The 23,098-nt window shown below is 42.6% G+C and overlaps 1 protein-coding gene across 2 annotated transcripts in view; it reads left to right on the forward strand.

Moving 5' to 3' along the window:
- ABAT (4-aminobutyrate aminotransferase) overlaps positions 1–14,513 on the forward strand; it is a 160,263-nt gene extending 145,750 nt beyond the window's left edge. For both annotated transcript variants that reach the window (XM_088466747.1, XM_088466748.1), the window contains 4 exons: positions 1,208–1,375; positions 5,216–5,362; positions 12,057–12,168; positions 13,402–14,513. In XM_088466747.1, the coding sequence (XP_088322873.1) occupies positions 1,208–1,375; positions 5,216–5,362; positions 12,057–12,168; positions 13,402–13,523 (549 nt within the window). In that variant the 3' untranslated portion in view covers positions 13,524–14,513. The remainder of the gene's footprint in view (positions 1–1,207; positions 1,376–5,215; positions 5,363–12,056; positions 12,169–13,401) is intronic.
- The last annotated feature ends 8,585 nt before the right edge of the window (positions 14,514–23,098 follow it).

A 23,098-nucleotide genomic window follows, 5' to 3' on the forward strand; every position in this document is an offset into this window, starting at 1 on the left:
ATTTTTTTTTACTTCAAGTAAGAGGAGAATAGTGTTTTTGTAGAGTACATAGCACTCCCACACTATTACAGCATATAGTTGAGCCCTTCTGTCTGTGTGCATTTTATAGATTAATGATAAATAAAAGAACATAAAAAGGTAATGCATCTAAGTCTCCAGCTTGATGTTCTTGCATTTAACTATATTGGTTTCTAGTTTAGCCACTTACTGTTCTTTTTGTTGTGAATAGTCCTAATTCTCCAGTGTTTGGTCATAATATATACTAGTATTTTGTCCTTTTCTCTTTCCTCACCTTTCCTTCTCTCTTCACCTCTTTCCCCAAATTTCTCTACCCCTCTCTTATCCTGTCCCCCTCCCCTTTTGCTCCTCTGCCTTCCCTTCTGACTGCCCCCTTTCCCTGTGTCTCTCTCTTCCCCTATTCCTCATCTCCCCCTTCCTCTTTTTGCCCCTTCTTTCCCATGTCTCTACCTTAATTTTGTTTTCTCTTCCCCCACTTTTTTCTTTTATTGCCTCTAACCTTGTATATAAGTTTCCTGACTGCACATGTCAGGGACAGACAATTTAGCGGATTATATAATCGCTATATATGCAACACACATATATATTTTAAAAAGCAGTAAAAGAAAAGGCATTTTCTAGGTGTAGTAGTATTAGACAGGGTATGTTCAGTATCCTGACACGGGATGCTGGCGCTTAGAATACCAGCGCCGGAATACTGGCCGCCGGCATCCTGAAGGTAAGTGGCGGAGTTTGGGGTGAGGGTTAGGGTTAGGCATTAGGGGGGAGGTTTAGGTTGCAGGGAGGGGTGTTTAGGTTCAGGCACGAGGGAGAGATTTTGATGCTGGTGTCCAGAGTTCCGGCATCCCGTTCCCATCCTGTATTAAACGTAAGTGAGCACACATGACATTGTTCCAAATGCAGGTGAAATCTAGACTCATCTATGTACTTCTAGTCACCGATGGACTAAACCAGCAATATTCCCATATATAAAGAGATGGGAGCAGCAAACATACTGTAATTCGTTCTATAAAAGGATTTATTATATACAATGTATAAATTTAGCATACATCAAAATTAAATACTAACTGCTTATCTGTGAAACATGGCAGAACCCAGAAATGAAGGTATCCAACCTGCTAGCTTTATGCATTGTTATGTAAGATGTTATTTCCCTGTACTCATGCAAACCCTGCATCTACACTTCTAGCATGGAAGCGCATTTCTGGTGGATGAAGTTCAGACAGGAGGTGGATCTACTGGTAAATTCTGGGCCCATGAACACTGGGGGATCGATGACCCAGCTGATGTTGTTTCCTTCAGTAAGAAAATGATGACAGGAGGCTTTTTCTATAAGGAAGAGCTCCGACCGGATGCAGTAAGTAGCCATAGGGATTAATAGTGGCAATCTTTTTTCTCCATAAACTATAGCAAGTGCAGCAACAAATAAGGAAAGAAAAGGTTTTCTCTTGTGTCTTTATCTTTAATTTGAATTGGTATCTCTGTGGGAGCAAGTGGGAGTTGAAGTTTAACTGCTGCATAATAGTAATTGGCCGTGAAATGCTGATTGCACCACTTCTAGCCTAATTCTAGTAACAGTGGAGGGTTGTAGAATACTATTTGATAATGGCCCTGATTCATAGTTGTATGCTATGCCGATATTTTTGCAGTTGAGCGATTATTGGTAAATTGCGCATGTGTCAAGGCACATTACCGTACTCACTTGCAGCGACTATTTATTCGCAGTGTGATTGACATTCAGGGAGCTTTTGGGGGAGGTAACAGGGAGTTGCGCAATAACATCCTGTGTCTACGATCCCGTATGTAAGAATAGTTGCTCCGGCTCCAAGTTCCCACGGCCACTCTGAGTAGCCATAGGGTTACTCGGGAGGCTGATAATCCAATGATCTGTGACCTATGCTGTGCCTTTGCACGCAGATGCTGGGATTTGCAAAGCCGTAGGTCGGCGTCTCAATACATTTCTCGGAATCTGCGACTTTTGCATATTTTCGCACATCCATTGCGTACACAGTCGCAGCGACATTAGCAAACATCTCTGAATTAGGCCAAATATTAATAAAATAATTTACAATAAAAAATAAGACATTTATCCACTTGACTAGCATGGTCGCATCAGATCCAACCAGTCAGAAACTTCCACTAATCGGATGCTGAAAGACCATCTTCCAGCAGCCGGCTATATCAGAGGGACTGCTGGTCCCCCTACATCTGCGGCTCCCCCTTCACAATGTCCCGATCACTGCTGGTCACAGTGATAGGGACCCAGTGGCACCCCCCTCCCAGCACGGCTGCAAAGAAACAGCAGCCGCGGCTCCTGGTAGCCAAGGCTGCTGCTGTGTCCCGATCACTGTGGCAAGAAGTGATCGGGAAGCCATCATCAACCCCCCTCGCGGTGCGGCTGTAGGGCAGCAGTCACCGACATGAAAAGCATCAGCCGCGGCTCCTGGAAGCCGGTCGCGGCTGCTGCTGTGTCCAGCTGGCGCCACCCCTATCTCCCCCTTCCGGCTGCTGCTGTGTGCTGCAGCCGGCAGGTATCCCCTCCCAGCCGCGGGCCGGGGGCAACTGCACCTCCTCATCCTTCCCTCCAGGACTGGCCAGCAGAAGCTCCGCCTCTGTCTCCCATGTGCTCGATCACTGCTGGCCACAGTGATCGGGCAGTAAAGACAGTGTAATAAACATATTACATTGATGATAGAAATGTCTTTGGCAGTCGCAGTGTCATTTTCCAGGGAATGAAAAGTTTGTTGGATACTGTTTTATATATACCATAGGCTCCTTTTCCCCCAAAATTAATTAAACTAAGTTTATAATTTAACCCATCCATTATCTTTATTTATTAGTAACCCAGCCTCTGAAGGCTTTCAAGTTCTATGTCTGTCTATAGACTGGTGCTCAAAACTGTGTCCCAAATTTATGATAACTAGTTTAAAACTGGGTATACACTGTACAATAATGCAGCAAGCCAGCCGACAGGGACAGGTGATGAGCCTGATTGCCTTCACATTGTGTAGTGTATGGAAGTCATCTCCATTCCCAGCTTGAAGTTGGCTGAATCATACTCGGGTGGATTGGACAAGTTTGATGACCAAATAGAAGGATTCAGACCATTTTTCAGCCATTTCCGTATATGAATGTTCATTGTTCTATACCATTCACTAATTGTTAAAACCAATGAGTAAGTTGGCTGATTTGTATGATTAGCGTGCAGTGTATGACCAGCTTAAGTCTAACCAATGAATTATAAAATGGCAAAAATATATTTACTTTGTGCATTTCTTTGTATAGGTCCCATTACTTTGTCCCCTTTAACAGCAAGAGCCTTATGAGTTAAAAGCTTTCAAATGAAACTTATAATAATATAACACACAGTGCTTATTCCTACCTGCCATGTGGGCGATTCTGTTTTTATATGATAAGCTAGTTCTATCTGAATTCATACATAGTAAAATAATTCACCCTCCATAATGGAAAATGTCAGTGTGATTGAAGAAGATAACGACAATGGCTGTGCATTAGATATACGTATATAATATTATGCACAATCAATCACTTCAGCATGTCCTTGTCACTTTATTCACTATGCTATACATATAAAAGCAGAGGGCTTCAGATACAGCGCAATACATAAAACATGTCTGCTCTTTTTAACCTGCCTACAAATAAAATACTGTAGCATCTAGTTACTATTTGTTACTACCTTATACTAATGCAAATATATGTTTGTGCATCTGCAAGCAGAAACCAGTACCGCCTGTTCATTCTAAGCCAGTCACTATACCATCATCATTACTAAGGGCACTTCCACCTGCTATGCTAGGTGACCGAAATCCATCATAAGCAGACTTCCCTTCCCTGTACACAATTGCTCAGAGCCTAAGATACAGTGTATCTGATACACGCCCACAAGACACGGCGGTACCATGTGTTCACAATGCAGCTGCCCAGTTCCTGCCCCAAATCGCCCAATTTAATGGAAAGACAGATCTGCATCACTCAGAATAGGATAGACATGTGCAAAACTGTGTAAAGTCGCATCTGCACATGTACAGTATGCAAAAACTCACCGTTTGTGCCTATGCAAGAAATCCGCCCAATTCTTAATCAGGCCCGCTTTTATCTCCAATTTCTAAAAGGCAGGCTTACTGTAAATAGTATTTGGATGTTGGTGTCTGTATGTCTCCTACAAAATAATTGGTTTCATATGTGTGCATTTTCCTTAGTATTTTGGGCCTGATTCAGAGCTGAACGCTCTGACTAGAGCGCTCGCTCTGAATCAGGGCCCTCCTACCTTTTTTTGGAGCGTACTCATGGACACTCGCATAACTGTGGGTGACCACCCACAGCATATGCGAGCGTCCATGATGATGGTCGCGATGGTCTTGACCATCGCGACCATCGGGCTTGCGACGGAGACCCTGCGGTAGGGTCTCGCTGCCGCAAGCCCTGGAGTGATTTTGGCTCTTCCCATGGGAACGCCTCCGTCTGGCAGGCACGCCCCTGGCATGCCCACCAAAGGGGGCGTGCTGTCAATCAACATCGACAGCACGCCCCCTTTGGTGCGAGACCCGGAGCGATGGAGAGCCCGTCGCTCGCTGGGTCTCGCGCATGTGCACGACGGAGCTCCCTCCGTCGTGCGCATGCGCAGTGGGGGAACATTGACCTGCTTGTGAGCGTACTGCCGCTCACGAGCGGGTCTGAATGACCCCCTTTGTTCACAATGAAAACAAAGCCTTAATAAATGTGTGCATGAACAAGGTATATGATAGTCTGATTTTCTAAGACAAGTTTGACAAAAATGCTGACGGCATAACTCTACACTACATGCTACAGCGCACTGCTATATACAGTATATTTATGTACCGCATAAAGTATAGCGTGCACTGTTGCAGTGTCATATTACCAAGCTAACCAAAATATTCTGAGCTGTTTAGGACAATTGAATGGTGAGGCCAAATGTACAACACAGTCTGTGTTGATTTTCATTTATTAAGGGTCAGGGAAAGGGTAATTTGTAATACTTGGATCTGATAAACACGACACTGTAGGATTGTGTCATTGCCTGAATAAATGTTACACAATTTAAACATCATTTTTGTTTAGCTTCTACAACAGTAAAACTGTTGTATTAATTCAATATTACTAAAGTGTTGTTTGTTAATTGCACTATTTTTAAATAATATGTTGTATTTACTACAAGCCTTACCGAATTTTCAACACCTGGCTTGGGGAACCATCCAAAACACTCCTGTTGGCTGAAGTTTTAAATGTAATCAAGCGTGAGGATCTTATAAACAACGCTATCCAAACTGGAAAGGTTCTTCTAGATGGACTTCTGGATTTCCAGGTTAGAATTCTATTTACTGTATTTGTATCTTGTTTTCATTGACCTTATTTTCTCAATACATTGGCAATTATTAAAAAAGGAATTTTGGTTCCCTTTATAATAGCGTAGAGTTAGTGGAAAAACAGAATTATCTAGCAATCGATAGGAAGAGGATCTAATCATAGATAAATTCCCCAGCACACATATAGTATATAAGGCTATATAATAGTATATTATGTAATAGGAGGGATTGGGTTATTAATGTTATTTATTGCTGAAAGTCATGAGGCAAACAACCCTTCCAGCTAATCACTGTGCATTTATGTTTATGAGAGTGGAGTTCCTTAGATGTGTAGAATGAGAGAAGTCTTGGAGGTGTTAATAGGATGAGTACTGAAGGTACAGGGTAGTAGCAGCATTTATAAAGCTGGCGAGGTGACTGGAAGAAGAGCATTTAGAGACTAAATTGGACAGGTACATTTTTAAGGAAATGGATTTCCTACTGTTCTGTATGTTGTCAATACAACATAGTATTTCTGTCCTAGGTCATGAGGTCACAGGGGACTACCATGCTACCATTATGCTGGTAATGCATGATTACAGATGTCTGTCACAGACATTGTGTCACACTCCGGCCCTTAAAAACCACTTCTTACCTCTCCAGTGTCTGTCCAGGCTAGTGCTGAGGTCCGCTCACGCTGTGCATCACTCCCGGATAGCACAGAAGTCCGCTCATGCTGCTCATCGTTCCCGACTGGTACTGAGGCCTTTCTCTGCTGCTCCTGCCCCGTCCGCTCAGTGTACTGTCACTGAGAATGGAGATGGCACTCCACAGCTCCTTGCTTACAGCGTGTCTTCCCAGCATGATGGTACACAGCAATATGGATGGGCGGTTTGCGCTCTCAGGATGACCTTCTAACTCAGCGATTCCCAACCTCGGTCCTCAAGGCACACTAACAGTCCTGGTTTTAGTGATATCCATGATTAAGCACAGATGGTTAAATCAAAACAACTGAGGTACTAATTAAGTCACATGTGTTCAAGAATGGCTATACTTAAAACCTGGACTGTTAGTGTGCCTTGAGGACCGTGGTTGGGAAACCCTGTTCTAACTAAACCACTAGCTGCTCGCTCTATAGGGTGTTCCAAACTCATTAAGACATCAAACAATGGGGAAAAAAGATTACGCGCTCTATGGTATAGGGATGTGTTTGTCAACTACTTTGTCTGGTGTATGTTATACAAAAGCCTATGTGTGGGATCTCTATATTCTATTGATGGTACCTCTTAGGGCGTTGTTACCTATAATCTTTTTATAAATTTATATTTAGTTGTTATATTGTTCTATATAAGTGTATGTGTTTTGAAAAGTTCCCTAATGAGTCTTTTATGTCGGGTGGGCAATATCTGTAGGCAGGATATTCCGATGGTTTGATACAGAAACACTAAAGTCTTATGGTCTGGTGGGCAAAAACTTTGGGCAGTATGTTCAGATAATGATCAAACAGATATGTCTTATGAATATTTGTAATCCAGTAATCCTTGCTTTCAAAGAGTCTTTGTGTACTCCTCCTTTCTTGCTTTACATCATCGTGCGTGCCTGAAATCAATGAATGCAATATCAGGGTGGTTGGACACTAAGTGCAGATGATGGGTAAGTTGGAATGTACTCACCAAATACAGCTTCTGCTGGGCCCCCTTGGTTGCTGACTCGTACCTCCGTGTGTGCAAGTATGAGGGTAGATGATGTGGAATATAATAGTGAAGATGCTAGGAATAAAAACTCATTTATTTGTATATTCAAAATGCAGCAATAAAAGTGCTGCTGGTATACTACAATGTCTTAGTAAAAGTCAATAGTGGGTATATTCCTGGTGGTCCACAAGCTGCACGCCAGAGTTCCCTCCTAAACCACAGTATGGACGCAGCCATGTTGGACTCTGTAAGCTGACGCTCTTCCTCCACTCAGAGTGCTGCTCCCAGACAAGCTGATTGCAGCATCCAATCCCTGGGGATCCTCCTATAAATTCCATTTCCTGACTGGTCTCTGTTGCCAGTACAACGTTGCTTCTTGCTTAAGTTACAGCTCTGTGCTGAGCTCCCAGGTATTCTGTATCTGAACGGTCCCAGGACCTGATTCATCATGGATCACAATTGCAACCGCGTACGCAGATCGGTCGGTGGTGCGTACTACGCATGCACCGCAGTGCGCGAGTTAGCATTGCGGTCGCACTGCAATCGCTCACACAAACACAAAGCCATCGCAGAAGGAGGGGGGGTTGTCAGTGTTTAGGGTGACAGGGGAGTAGTCGGAGAAACACATGCGTGCCAATCTGTTTGAACGCTGTTGCATGGGCGTGCATGAATTCGCATACTGCGACGAGGTTAGCAATTTCTGAGTAAGGTCAGACGTGTTGTAATTGTGCGTGAGGGGCCGATGTTACTCGATGTTCCCAATGTATACACAGGATTGCAAGGTATTACGGATATGCGAAAGCTGTAGTGGGCGTTTCTGTGCTGGCTTTGGGCATCTCTATAGTAGCTTTACGATTGCAGTCATTAGCATATTTTCGCAGCTGCAATAGCGATCCGTAGTGAATCAGGCCCCCAGTTCATTTATATCCAGTTCCTAAATCTGGTAAACCAGTCTCCTATATCATCTTGCACACCAGTCTGGTTTTACCACTGAGACTTGTTCTTACAGCCTCCATCGGTTCCAGCCGATGCCTCCATCAGTTCCAGCCGATACCTCCAAACATCAGTCCCATTCGATGCCTACCACATCAGACTCTTATAAATTAGATTCTTCAATTCATCAACATCGGATTCAAATCCATTAAGTTCTTCAATTCATCAACATTGGTCTCAAACCGATCCAGCTCTCAATCCAGCATCATCAGTCCCAATCCGATTCTGCCCGTTCCTTCAGTATTATATATCCAGTTCAATGAAGACATTCTAATCCTGTCCTTGCCTTCAGGCCCATCATCCACTGCCGTATCTCTACCTCCTCACATCAATACATGAGGCAGTCCTTGCTCAAGCCACCAATATTCCTTCACGCCTCTCAAATCTCTTCTTCAGCCTCCCATGCCTGTTCCAACCCTCAGGCGTAACACATTACACATAGGGCTGTCATGTGGTGTTACTGCAGGCTGCCTTTTCTTTACTGGGAATGCATTTTACAATGTTAGATCGCTAGAAGACCCTTAAAGGGGATACCAGAAGCTCTTAAAAAAGGTCTTTTAGGAATCCCAATATTTATTAACCAAAATTATTTTATTATCTTTAAGGAATGACATAGAGGAATTGCAGAGGAATCCCTGAGAGGTGCAGATAAAATAGGCTTGAGGAGGATTGTAGGAAATCATTATTATTGACCGTGCCATACTGCGTCATGACTAGATTTATTCCTGGTAAACTACCATTGGTCTTACTTAGCTGTCACAGATAGTCACGTGGCTCCAGAATTTTGGTCTGGAAATACTTCAGCACATAGACCTCCCTTTCTGAAAAGACACCCATGGGAGATGCAGGGTCAGAACCAGGACTCCACGTTTTGTCTACACCATCAGTCTCAATGTACACATTGCCAGCTATTAATAAATCCAATTTAATTTAGATGATAAGTGCTGGCAATAAGGGAGATGGCTTAGGAGGACTCTCCTCGTTTAGAAAAACACATTTGTCTCAGCAGTAATAGGGTAAAGGGGAAACTATGAATGTTACAAAATAGAATATTAAAAAATTAATTTTACTATAATTTGGAAAATGTAAGAAGGATTCCCTGTTTATAAAATGCCTTTTGTTTTATTTTATTTATCAAGGCTCAGCCAGCAGGCATTTAGAAAGCTTTTTTTAAATGTACAATTGCAGCCCCCCCTGCTAAATGATAGGAGCAATTCCTTTTGTTGTGAGATTTATGGCTGCAGTAAATTCTCAGTTTCCCTGCAGCCTTTCCCAGCTCCTGTTTACATCCATTCAGAGCTCTTCATAGGCCATTGAGCTGTAACAAAAACACAGAGCAGGCAGATAATTGTTTATTGATTTTGTGTAGTTTGGTCTTCCATTATGCTATATAAACTCAGAAGGGTTGCTTCCTTTTATGAGCCCAGTGCAAGCCCAAATACTGCTGTCTCACCCCCTTGAGGGATGGGTTTAAGGACACAAAAATGCTGGAGAGTAAAGTGTATTGGAGAGATTGGCATGTTTCTAGGCTATCTTGTAAATGATTTATTCCTGACTTCAAAATAAACTATCACTTATGCTGGGTACACACTGGCCGATATATTGGCCGATCAATTGATCAGCCAATATATCGTGCCCCCGTCGGCCAGTGTGTACAGACGATATGTCTGAACGAAGTCGTTCACAGACATATCGCATTGGCTGTGCTGCACAGCCGATGAACAGATATGTCTGCAGACCTATCTGTCCATCGGCAAGTGTGTACAAGTGATCAGCCGATCACCTGTACACAGGGGCGCCGAGAGGGGGGGAGCCGCCAGCGAGTACGAATTACCCGGATCCAGCACCGCTCCCCATCCCTCTTAGGTTCACAGCAGCCCAACACATTCTGCTGTGTCCTGGGATGCACTGGGAGGCTGTCCGAGGCTGCTAAAGCAGCAGCCGGAGAGTCTCCTGTGCTAAAGGGGGGAGCGATCACGCTGATTGCGCCCCCCATTGGCTGTGCGCCAGGCTGAGGGGCATACAGCGCCCCCCTCCACAGCGCGCAGCACCGGCGAATGGGGAATGTTCCCTCAAAGGGGGCGCGGACACGAGTGCCGTGATTAGGCCACGCCCCCTACCCGCCCCCAGGCCGGCCCGACCTGCTCCAGCATGCAGATGATGGTCGTTCAGATCACTCGATCTGCAGATATATCGTTATAGTGTGTACCCACCTTAAGAATACAAGCTGACACAGCATGATACTGCATCTTATGCATTAGATTGTAAGATAAGACTAGAAAGGCTCCCTCAAATACTGTACAGTATGCTCATCTTCTTTTTCAGGCTTTTTATACAAGCGTATAAAAAAAAAAAGAGTAAAGATGATAGTGATTCACCAATAATTAAATTCTAAGTATTAGAGAAAGCTGTTACAGGGATATACTAATGCTAGACGTTTTTGAATACCAGGGTTCCCATTTTTTTTTCTTTTCTTTGTTATAAAGTGACAAAACTATGTCTCTGCTTTTAACCAGGGCCGGATTAAGGGCCACATGGGTCAGGGGCTGAAACTGATTAGGGGCATATTGTGAGGAGCGGAGGTGCAACCAGTTCTGTGTGGGTGTGGCCAATGACAAGTGAGCATATGTACCCCCTACACCGAAGGGGTGGAGAGACTTTTTTACTCCGTGATCTACTCTAAAGGCCGAAAATCTTCAGCATCTACCAAGCAGGGTTTGCACACACTGTTGGCATATGCAAGGAAAATAAGGCATAGCGTGCCCCAAAAAATGGGTCATGTTTTCGCAGCAAGGGGTATGGGGACTGTCCCATTAAAATTGGGAAGGTTGAGAGGTATGCAGGGAATGAGTGTCAACTATCCAGCCAGGGAATTGGTACTAGCCACCCTGTCAGGGCAGACAGAGAATAGGTACCAGCCAGGGCAGACAGGGAATGGGTGCACATTGACCACCCAGTAGAAATGTCCTCTAAAACTGCTGAATGAGAAGACAATATTGAATCTGGTGGCTTGTTGTCATAAGGTGTCATGATGATGAGCCTATATTTATGAGTGGGCCTGAGTCTATAATCTACCTTAGTATTAATCTGGCCCTGCTTTTAGTTACCTACTCTTCGGAAATGTCCGAGGCTCCCGAACTTTGTGAAATAATCCAAGGAGTGCAACGGACTCTTTGTTAAGTGTGGCAGGTGTACATTCATGCAGTTACCTGTGAATTGCATCATCATGACCACACCTCTTGTAGCATGATTCAATGCTTGGGGCTGACACCAGTTTTCTTGGCATAAAAAAATATTCAAACTGATTTTGCGCATGCCCAGAAAACAGGCCGCAGGAGTATACACATACCTATTTCAGCAAATCTGACTCTTACCACTGCTTGTGGCTGAAGAGGAGGGACAGGGACGGAAGGGGTATTCTGACATAGGCCAAGACAGTAATGGCGTTAGCAGATGTGGCGGGGGTGGCAGTGTTCTTTCTCATTAGGCTCTTCTTATCAGAATTGTGTGGGCGCACATGCCAATTCGTTTACCTTATTTTTTGGATCATGAGTGATAAAGTGAAAAGTGATAAACAACCAGCCAATCAGCTCCTGTCATGTTACAGGCTGTATTTGAAAAATCACAGGAGCTGATTGGTTGGTCGTTTATAACTTTTCACTTTATCACTTTCCAGAGCTTGATACATCTGGCCCATAATATAATGTGAAATTTATTATCCCCTGTCTTGTTCTAGAATTTTTTCTTTAAACTATTCATTCTGTATAATGCTTAAATAAAGTACATAATTGGTAACATCTATACTTTTTATAATAGGGAGAACTACAAAAAGAAAGAAAATATGATAGAGATTCTCTAATAATTAAATTCTAAGTATTCTAGAAAGCTGTTACAGGGCGAGACTAATGCTATACGTTTTTGAAAACCAAGGTTCCCATTTTATTATACATGTCCCTCAGTCATGTAATAGTGCGGTTTTTTCCCATAGCAGCAATAAGTAAGTTGAAGTTTATATGTTTGTTTATAGGCTCGTTATCCACACCTGGTGAGCAGAGCTAGAGGTAGAGGTACGTTCTGTTCCTTTGACACTCCAAATGACGCAACTCGAGTCAAGTTGATATCACAAGCAAGAAACAAAGGTACACTGACAATGGCAACTTTATAAATGATACATTGTATTCAGAAATAAAAATACTTTGGGTCCAGGGATGCAGGTAACTCCACTTATGAGGAGGAAGAGTGCGGTCTAACAATCCGATATTAATGTATGGGTCAACTCGCCACACCAACCTTGCTTGTTACCTTTTGTACTGATCTCTGGTTTCAACTAATTTCATTTATAATAAAAACTACAAATGCACTTAGACATAGTTAGATGAACATTTAATAGGTTAACTCTTTCAATGCGTTACAGAGTAGGGGGTATATTTACAAAGGTTCGATTTTAGTGTGTTTTCACATTCGATTTTGCATTTGGAGATTTACTAAAGGCAAAATCGTATGTAAAATTGAAAATAAAACCGAATTTCACTCAAATCCCACTCAAAATCGAACATCGGAAAAACATCGGTACTTGTACATGGACCAACACACAAATCCCTTATTTACTGTTATTCAATTTGAAATTGAGCACAAAATTTCAGCACAAAACTTCAAATCCCCAAATTAATAGACCTGCTTTATGCTTTCGATTTTAGCATGAGCAGGTCAGATTGACCCAGATACATGCATACTTTAGTGAGATGCATCCATGTATCTTACTGTAAAAAGCTTAGAAAGAGTTATAGTAAAAAAAAAAATGATGTTGGGTCCCCCCCTAAATACACAACCAGCCCCGGACTTTTCATAACCAGTCCTGGTTATGTAAGTACAGAGAAAAAATTGTGTAGGGTTCCCCTGTACTTAGCATAACCAGTACTGGGCTCTGAGCTGGTCCTGGTTCTGGAATTACAGGGGAAAAAATGCGTAGGGGTTCCCCTGTAATTTCCACAACCAGCACCGGACCCTTTCTAGCTCACTGCCAGGGAAACCCTATAACCGGGTTCCCCAGCCGAAACATTACTCTTGACCGCTAGCTTTTCGCATTAATATTGTACTTTATTAATGGAGACAAGTATGCTCTTTTGAGATTCTGTGATGCTCCACAGAAGTAAGAGGATGTAGGTTGTGCGATTGTGCGAGTTGTGAGGACCGAATACCTGGATAAGCACACACCATTTGGGAAATACTCCAGGATAATATATTGCCTAAGCTCACCTGCAGAGCAGCATTCTCTCACAAATAGTATTTTAATGTGAAAACTGATCACTCTGATCTGCTCTATAATGTATATAATGAGAAGAGAACATTCTGACCACTGTTTATCTTCACAGGTATTGTGTTAGGAGGTTGTGGTGATCGGTCAATCCGCTTCAGACCCACCATGGTTTTCAAAGAGCACCACGCACATCTGTTCTTGAACCTCTTCAGTGACATCCTGGCAGATTTCAAATAGATGTGACTTCCACTGAGCTGCCTTAGTCCAAAGGGAGGAGCAGATCATGAAATAAATCATGTTTATTAAACTCTACTAAAATACGCACAGTTCAGGTCTAACTTCAGTGGAGTGAGATTTTTGCTCTCAAGCCAAAACATTAGACACATAAAAAGAAGTTGTAATGTGCCACAGTATCTATTTTCATAGGAAACCAATACTTTTTTTGTTCTAGTGTACAGCATACAGTGTTAGGGGATGTTATGGAAATATGAAGTTCATTAATATTGTTTAACATTGGAGCATTTATGGAACACTGAGACTGTTGAATTACATTTTCATTCATTTTGTTCAATTATGTTATTGTTTTGAAGGTATAACAAATAGGGCAATAACAAAATTTAACACAAATGTTTATTTACATACTATCAGATCTGTGTATGTGTTGTCTTATAAACGTAGCTGTTAATCAAACCTAGTAGGAGTTCCCTGGCTTCTTTATCATATAGTGTTGCCATGGTGACAGTTTGTTCTGTAAGGTAAGTTTCCTACAGTATTTGGGTTTTGGTTAGCTGTTAGATTTGCTAAAATGATGACTCGGTGGGCTAAATGAAAGACTCCCAACATTGTGTTTCTTTGCACTTAATACACTAATTTAACCTTAATTGTATGTGCATGTTATACTCTACATAAATATTTCTCGTACAGATAACTTTTAAATGTATTATATTATCTAAATGCAAAATGTTAAATCAAAAATATTTGTTTCCACATTGTAGCATATTGAGCCATTTATATAGATTTCATCAATTTATTTCCTTTGAAACCTGCATTTTAGTGTGAATAGGTGCGGAGTTTTAGATGGTATCAAGTAACTTTTGTGTTTGTCTATATGAGGAGTAGTCATGCGCCAAATTATTAATAATAAGTATTTTTTTTTTTAACCTCACAATAAACCATAAGAATGGTTTATTGACCTTTTTAATGTGAAAATAAAAACTACATCTGTGACTTCTACGCTTTCCACTGTGCTTACCCTTACCTTGGATAATGCAGCAACCACTTCTTTAGGGGTTGTAAATACCCATGAGAGCTTAGACTGAATACAGCGAGCACAGCAAGAATACTAATTACAGTAGTAGTAGTGCCTACTTGCACTACTCACTGTTTTCATATGAAGTTCTTTGGAACATTGATCCTTTGTGAATGGAGGTGTTTATAAGATGTGTCCTCGTACACCAAGAGTGAGCCGCCAGGTCCCGCGCAACTCGATTTGCATTGAGCATCTTTTTCACACAAAGAAATGGATTTTAATCTTGCATAGATGTGACAAACAGCTTCACAAGACTGCACTGGTTATTTTGATAAGCAACACTTACATTTTCGAGCGAAAAAGACGTTTGGCACGGGAAGCAATTGGGAAGCCGACTGCCTAAATATCGGCAGCCGGCTTCCCGACTGTCATATCCCGGCAAGGGTGAAATGCTGGGCGTCTAGATGTAGACGCCCGCAATTCCCCGACGCCGGGAGACCGGTACCCAGCATCCCGATCGTAGTGATGCCGGGCGCCGTGAGCGGACAGCCGCGGGGGGGGGAGGGTTAGGTTTAGGGCTCCCAGGGGGGACTTAGGGTTAGGCACTCCCCTGGGAGGGTTAGGCTAGGGGGAGGGAGGGTTAGGCACCCCCAGAGGGGGGACTCAGGGTTAGGCACCCCCCCGGGGGACTTAGGTTTAGGCAGCGGGGAAGGGGGTGGTTAGGGTTAGGCACAGAGGGGGGATTAGGGTTAGGCACTTGGGGGGGAAGTTAGGGTTAGGCACCCCTAAGGAGGGTTAGGGGGTTAGGTTAGTAGATACTTACCTATCCACGATCGGGATTTCCAGCGCTGTCGGGCTTCCGCTGCTTCTAACTCTGCTCTTGTCGGGCTGCCGCTGACGGGAATCGAACCGCCGGCCAAGCGGCTGGCGGTATTTCATACCCATTCCTTTGACGCAAGCCGAGTTGCACAGAACCTGGTGTGTCGGGAAGGGCTGTTTGGTGTGACTGCGGCAAAAGTGTATGATGAGACATCTCTACATGTTGGGACAAAGCTGAAAATAGTGGGTACCATGTATTAATATTAGTTTGGGGGGTGGGGAATGTGTTACCAAAATTTTCTACAAGGCTAATCTCCACACAGTGAAGGTATGGCTTAAACTTAAATTTTTCGGAGAATGCAGTCTCACTCTGTGCCTCATGCCTCGGTGATCTTACCAGTTCCACAGAATGTTTGTAGTCAACAAGATCACTTACCACTTAAATTGTGTGGGCTAGAGCAATTGGGACAGAACACAATAAAAATACCCAAACACCTGTGCAAGTTACATAAGCATATCCAAGAGGTGAAGGAACTTCTGAAAATACCATTAAGGATCCTGAAACAGTTCAGTCTGCAGGTAGTTATTTGGTGTTAGCAGAAGCCCAGATCATGCCCTAAAAATGTAGTGGGTGGGCCATTCACCTAGAGCACCAACACTGCCCTGCAGAGGATTATTTAAAAAAAAAAAACATTTCAACCGGGTAGCATTACCTGAAATCAATCCTTATTATAATAAGAGAATTAATTCCCGATTCATAGGTACTCCGATGTGTTTAAAAGTTATTGCGTAGCATGCAATTATTGTTCCATTCACATTGATAAGTTGGTCACTAGGTGGCACTATTCAATTAGAGTCTGTGGCTGATGTTTCTGTTTTCTTTGGAATCTCTCATATACACAGTGGATATGGGGCCTGATTCAGCAAGGATCGCTGCTGCAATCGCGCACACAGGTCTGCTGTGAAAGTATGCTAATGGTTGCAATCACAAAGCTTTCTCACGGACTACATGCAGACACCCACTTCCCCTATCTCACTTTCGTAATACCTTGCAAACCTCCTCAAGCATCGAAAACATCGATCCCTCACGCAGAATTACAGTAGCCCTGACCTTACCTATAAATTGCTAACCTCGTTGCACGCAGTGAGAACTCAAGCTGCGTTTGGCATCGCAGTGGCTAATTTATGCACTGGCGCGCCTGCATTTTCCGACCATCCCCCCATCACCACCCCTAAACGGTACTTCCTGTCAATCACTGTACGTTGGTTCTGCGTACTCACTGTGATCGCAGTGATGCATTCGCACACACTCACTGCGATGCATACACAGCAATCGACCGTCTGCGTAAGCTTTAGCAGTTGCGATCCTTGCTGAATCAGGCCCATGGTTTGAATAACTTATGGCAGGATAGTTTACTAAATCACAGCCCTGCTATGAGCTTGACCATTTTGTGAACGTAGGTACATTAGACGGTTCCAGACTCATTTACAAATCTGAAATAGAAATATAATTATAACCAACAGATTACACAGCGAGGACACTAGGAGAAAAGGCCCTGCTCATCTAGAGGGAGTGTGTTTGGACATAAAGAGGAATATGGGAAAGAGCTGTGGAATGCAAATACTGGAGAGTTAGGAGGAGGTCAGGTAGGCTCAAATAAAAAGATTAATTGTGAGGGCAGTATATATAATTATAATAAATATATCATACAAACACACACTCTCCTATAATTAAAAGAAGACTGCGTCTAAAAAGATCAGGTTTTTAGCCTACACTGCCATTTTTATGTAAAGGAGTGTTTTGGACTAACATACTGAATGGAATAACATTTATTTAAGTGTTGTGAAATTTCCCCTGTCACCTGCAAACACTTTGGAGTGTGAACCAATATTACTGTTAATGCAGCATATGCATTTGCTAGATTGCTACACCTTTGTAATGTATACAGTTAGCTTAAAGGTTAGTGTTACTGTCTCAGAGCTTGGGCTCGATTCCCACAAGAGCCCTGTGTGGAGTTTGTGTGTTCTCCCAGTGTTTGCGTGGTTTCCTCCAGGTGCTCAGGTTTTCCTTCCACAATCCAAAAACATATGGGTAGGTTAACTGGATTCTGACAAAAGGTTAACCCTAGTGTATATGTATATATGTGTGTGTGTGTGTGTGTGTGTGTGTGTGTGTACATATGGATTTTAAGCTTCACTGTGGCAGGGACTGATATGAATGACTAAAATATTCTCTGTAAAGTGCTGCGGAATATGTGTGCGCTATATTAATAACTGATTCCGGCTGAATTCATAGGCTGCTTTCTCGTGATTATTGCTTTAGCTCCCTTTCTGCAGACACCAAGGGGCATTTTCATGAAGTTTTAGTGAGGACATCAAATAGTGACCAATCTAAGCAAGTTGTTGGTATAAGGATGTTTAGAAACGCCACGTCTATTATAAAACCAATGGGATGATGAGTAAAGTTCCAAAAATGATAATAAATTTAAATATGTTCATCGCCTTCCCCTCCATTTTGCTTTCAAGCCATAACAATGCTCCAGCCACATTTTCATAGGTGCAGAGAAAACACTGTTGGAATCTAGGCCCACTGAAATGCTGCTTATGACATGGCTACATATGATGATAAACTGAATTACTCTTTAATTTCTGCACTAGATTCATTGACAAAAAATGCAATTTCATTTGGAAGCATTTACCCATGATTTTCTGTACTCTCTACATCTATTTCATTATAACGAATGCGGGAAATGTAAGCTACCATTTGATTTTTCAGGAATAATCATTTAACCTTTTTATATATTAACGTGTTAACAACACCAGTAATTTCCTGATGGAATTCAAAACTAAACATTAAACATTGAGTGTATTTTCAATCTATCTGTTGAAAATTAAGCTGTGTATGTAGCATGTCTAATGCCTGTAATTAAAGTGTATGTTCAACATAAGTAATTATGCATTTCCAATGTATTTTTTATATAATTTTTACACCTATGAACCCATATTATTCTGTACACCCAATATATAAGGATACAGGTGACTTAAGACTGACAAATGAGGTGCTTATGAGAAGAAAGCAAGCTGTTGTTTACAGTGTTCTAATAGTGCCAAACTTATTAAGACGAACTGCACTTCTGTGTTCAGGTCTAGAAATCTGTGAATTTAACTGCTTTATGTGTTAATTAGTAATAAATAAAATGTATTTGTAAATTTATGTTGAAGCCTGTCCTATTATTTCACTGCAGTTATGGCATCTTTGTCACCCTTCAACTCAACTCTTGTGCACTGTACAGAGGGCCGGCATTGTCCTGCCAGTATAAGTAAAGATTTCTTAACCACTTAACTGACGAATTTTTTATCCAAAAACCGCTCTGAAATTGTCGTTTTTTTTTATGATTGAATTAGGTCAGGAACAGCCTTTTAAAACTATTTCAACGCAAATTTTTTTTTTAAACACCATATACCATAAAAATGTAGTTCTGGTCATTGACAGCTGTACCATCGATGGCCGATTGGTTCAACCATCGATAGAAACAATCGATTGTTTGACATCGGGCGGGGGCTCCACACGTGTGTGTGTGTATATATGTGTGTGTATATATATATATATATATATATATATATGCGCGCATACACACATATATATATATACACAGTATACGTATATATCCATGTGTATAGATCACACGTGTGTGTGTGTGTGTGTATATATATATATATATATATATATATACATACACACATACACAGCGTGTGTGTGTGTGTGTGTATATATATATATATATATATATATTATACATACATCTAGGGCTTTGCGTTTATATGTGGGGTGGGGCTTGCAAACATGGAGGAGGGAGAGGAGGGGTTGGCTCTTTGGCCAGCGGCTGCTCCCTCTACTATTTGCAGCCGCTGGCAGAACGGTCTGTTTGCCCAGCGGCTGCTCTGTCTAGTTTGCAGCCGCCGGGTTGCTGCTAGTGGGTTTGGAGGGAGAGAGAAGGACAGTGCTGATAGCGCTGTCCTTCTCTGCCCGGCGGCTGCTCTGCTCTGCCATCAGCCGCCGGGCTGCTGCTAGTGGGGTTGGAGGGAGAGAAGGACAGCGCTATCAGCGCTGCCTTCTCTGCCCTGTCGGCGGCTGCTCTCCAGAGGGGGAGGGAGAGAAGGACAGCGCTGCCTTCTCTGCCCTGTCAGCAGCCGCTGGGCTGCTGCTAGCTCCGGAGGAGGGAGAGAAGGACAGCGCTATCAGCGCTGCCTTCTCTGCCCTGTCAGCAGCCGCCGGGCTGCTGTCGGGGGTGGGTGTGCCTTCGTTGGGCTGTCCGATCACTGCTAGCAGTTATCGGCCGGCCCACGGGGAGGGACAGTGTGCAGAGGGACCAGGAGGTCCCTCTGTGATTGGCAGCTGCTAGAAAATTATTTTCCAGCAGCCGCCCACAGAGCTTTCCTGACTGGTCGTATCACATACGACCATGTCAGGGAAAGCCCAGTCTGGTATGGTCGTATCTGATACGACCATGCCAGGCAAGTGGTTAATATATGGTGACACACAGTGTGTGTATGTGTATTGTATTTATGTGTGTGTATGTATATATGTGTGTGTGTATGTGTATATATATATATGTGTATGTGTGTATATATATATATATATATATATATATATATGTGTGTGTATATATATATATATATATATATATATATGTGTGTGTATATATATATATATATATATATATATATATATATCACAAACACACACATACACACTAGCTGATGCACCCGGTTTCACCCAGATAGAACATAAATATTTATTGTTTCCATTTTACCACTTCAATAACACATTAATCCTTCACCTCTATAGTATAGTAAGACATTACCTTCCCTCACCTGTGTACTAACACATTCAACTCCCTCACCTCTGTAGTAACACCTTTCCCTCCTTTGCCCATGTTAACACATTTGACATTCCCCTTCTTCACCTGTGTAGAAATACAATCCCTCACTCACACCTGTAGTAACTTATTCCTCTCCCTCACCTCTGTAGTAACACATTGCCCTTCCCTCACTTCTGTAGTAACAAATTACCCCCACTCACCCCTGTAGTAACACATTCCCCTCCCTTGCCCGTGTTGTAACACATTTCCTTCCCTCACTATTCAAATAGGGGAGCCACACGAATTGCCAGTGATGTTTGGCAGCACTTGAGATGACTGTCGGGTGTATATTTACTATAGTGCAGGTTTTAAAAAGTGGAGATATTGCCCTTAGCAACCAATCAGAGTCTAGCTATTATCTTCTAGAAGGTGCTAGATAAGTGTTAAGTAGAATCTGATTGGTTGCTATGGAAAAAACATCTTGACATCTAAAAACACACACTTTAGTAAATATACTCTTTGGTGTTTGAATATGAACTGTGCTACAGCCATGATGAGACAGTCAGACAGGAAATTGCACAGGGAGGGGGAACATTTTAGCCCTTTTCACACCCTTAGGAGTCTAATTTAAAAAAATACCCTCTTCGTGGGAACCTACGTAATGAAATTAATATTCTCCACGATTGTCATCTTTCTAGGTCCAGGGGGTGGGGCTGGGCATTGATCAGTCAGTCAGGACATTTGATTTTATATATATATAATATTTTTTTTATACACACAATGACATTAAAACATCTGTAACAGCACTGCAACTCGCCCCTCTAGCAGCCTTATCTTTTCCTGGACTTTCTTTCTTTGTAGTCCATGGGACTGCAGTATAGAGTGCATATAGCCACACTTTCTGGCACCACAAGCCCATATACGGCTAATGGGATCTAGCTCATATTGTAGGTTTGTAGTCAAAGATACAAGATCAAATGTGCAATACACAAGTGATAGTTTCACTTAGAAATAACTATGCATAAGTATGTTTGTTACTGTAACAGTGTTTTCATTTCCTGTGGTCTGTAGCCTCTAACAATTCCATAGCTTTAGTATGCTAATGTTGTCAGAACAGTCCCCAGGATTTTTATACAGTTCTCTGTATGTTGCTGCTGCCTCTCAGAATACAAATTATATATGAGCTCATTCCTTTCTGGAATGACCTAAACCAGTCAGTGCTGTTAAATACTGTAGATATCATGTATTGGGGCTGATTCTGAGCCCCATGCTGCTGTGACCGCTTTATTGTCTTTTACTATAGTTGTATCTCCAAGTTTATGCTAGTGCTAGTATATCAGCCCTTTCCCTGGTGTACAAGCGTGCGTCTGACTGTGCCAGGACTGAGACGCCCACTTTGTGAGTCTTAAGATGCTGTAACGCCGCTTACTGCGTCTTTAATTGCACAATTGGAACTTGAAATAGCAAAATGTTAGGTGCAGATTCTCTGTCAGAGTATGGGCTCCAGTGTGAGTGATTAGGTGTCTAAGGGCCAGATTCAGAGGTGGACACTAATGCGATCACAGCTGCAATCTCGCATGGAATGCAGCGTACACAAGCGAAGGGACGTCCACTGCTGCCTTCTCTTATGTGTCCGCTGTCACGTACAGCATAAAAATCTGTAACATTGACGCACATCGACCAAACATGCAGCCCCTGCGGCAGGTCTGACATGTCTCAAACACAGCGTCTCTCCTGACACGTAGAAAGCTCTCATGCTGGGGAGGAGATCGCATTGGATAATTTATGCAAGTCCATGTAACGGCATTTACACGGTAAGACACACCTGTGTTTTTCTATCGCTCCCAAACACTGACTATCTGCCACTCAGTTTGCAAATGGATCCTCTGTGCGGGTATAAAAGCAAAACAATCACTGTGTGTGCGCAGTGCAGCTGACACGTGCAACTTCATTGATCTAGTTAAAAATCGGCATTACGCACGTGTGAATCAGTCCCTAAGTTAGCAACCACTTCAGCGACATGCATGCGACACTCCCATAACACACCTAGAAGACCTCTTCATGCATCTGATAAAGTCAACACTCAGAACATTTCTAATACAATTCTGATGCCATGCATCTGAACAGCAGCTGTGCCTCTGTGCGTTCACCCATTGGGAAGCATGCACTGTGCAACTTCTTAGCAAACTAGACATACACACAGTTGAAAAACATATACCATTTGTATGAATATCAGCACTGCGTGCAATTTAGGATTAAGCTCATATATTCTCAAAAGCCTGTTTTCCCATGTTTTCTTGCTGGATAATGTGTATGCACAAGACATTTTTTTAATGTAAAAATAAAAATCTTGAATTAGCTACTTGCTGCATGGGGCTACGTCTTCTAATTTATTTGTGCAATCATGGTTGTTTTTGTCTGTTGTGCACCACCTATTTTTTCCTAGTGGAATTTTAGTTAATTGTAAAGGAGTAAAACCCAACACGCATTTTCAGTTGTCACAAAAAAGTAAATTATACCCCTTTTCCACTAACCTCGAAATCCCAGGTTATTGCCCATGAGCACGAATGAACCCGGGATTTTTGTCAGTGGAAATGGGTCAACCCGGGTCTAGTTTCCAGGAATCAAAGCCTGGTTGCTGGCATGGTTTTACCCGAGAAGTACACAGGTAGTGCTCAGTGGAAACGGGTATCCCGGGTCAAACAGCCCGGGTCCCGTTTTCCAGCATGGGGAAATCGCCACTTTCTAGATGTCATCTGCAAGCGCCGCCTTAACAGTTCCACTGCACATGGATGCAGTGTGAATGGCACCTACCAGGTAATAACCCGGGTCAGTGCCACAGTGTGAAAGGGGCTGTCCCGGGTCTGACAGTTTGGAACCAA

Source organism: Taudactylus pleione, unplaced genomic scaffold, assembly GCF_031769625.1.
Source record: "Taudactylus pleione unplaced genomic scaffold, aTauple2 ptg000066l, whole genome shotgun sequence".
Classification (NCBI taxonomy): Eukaryota; Metazoa; Chordata; class Amphibia; order Anura; family Myobatrachidae; genus Taudactylus; species Taudactylus pleione.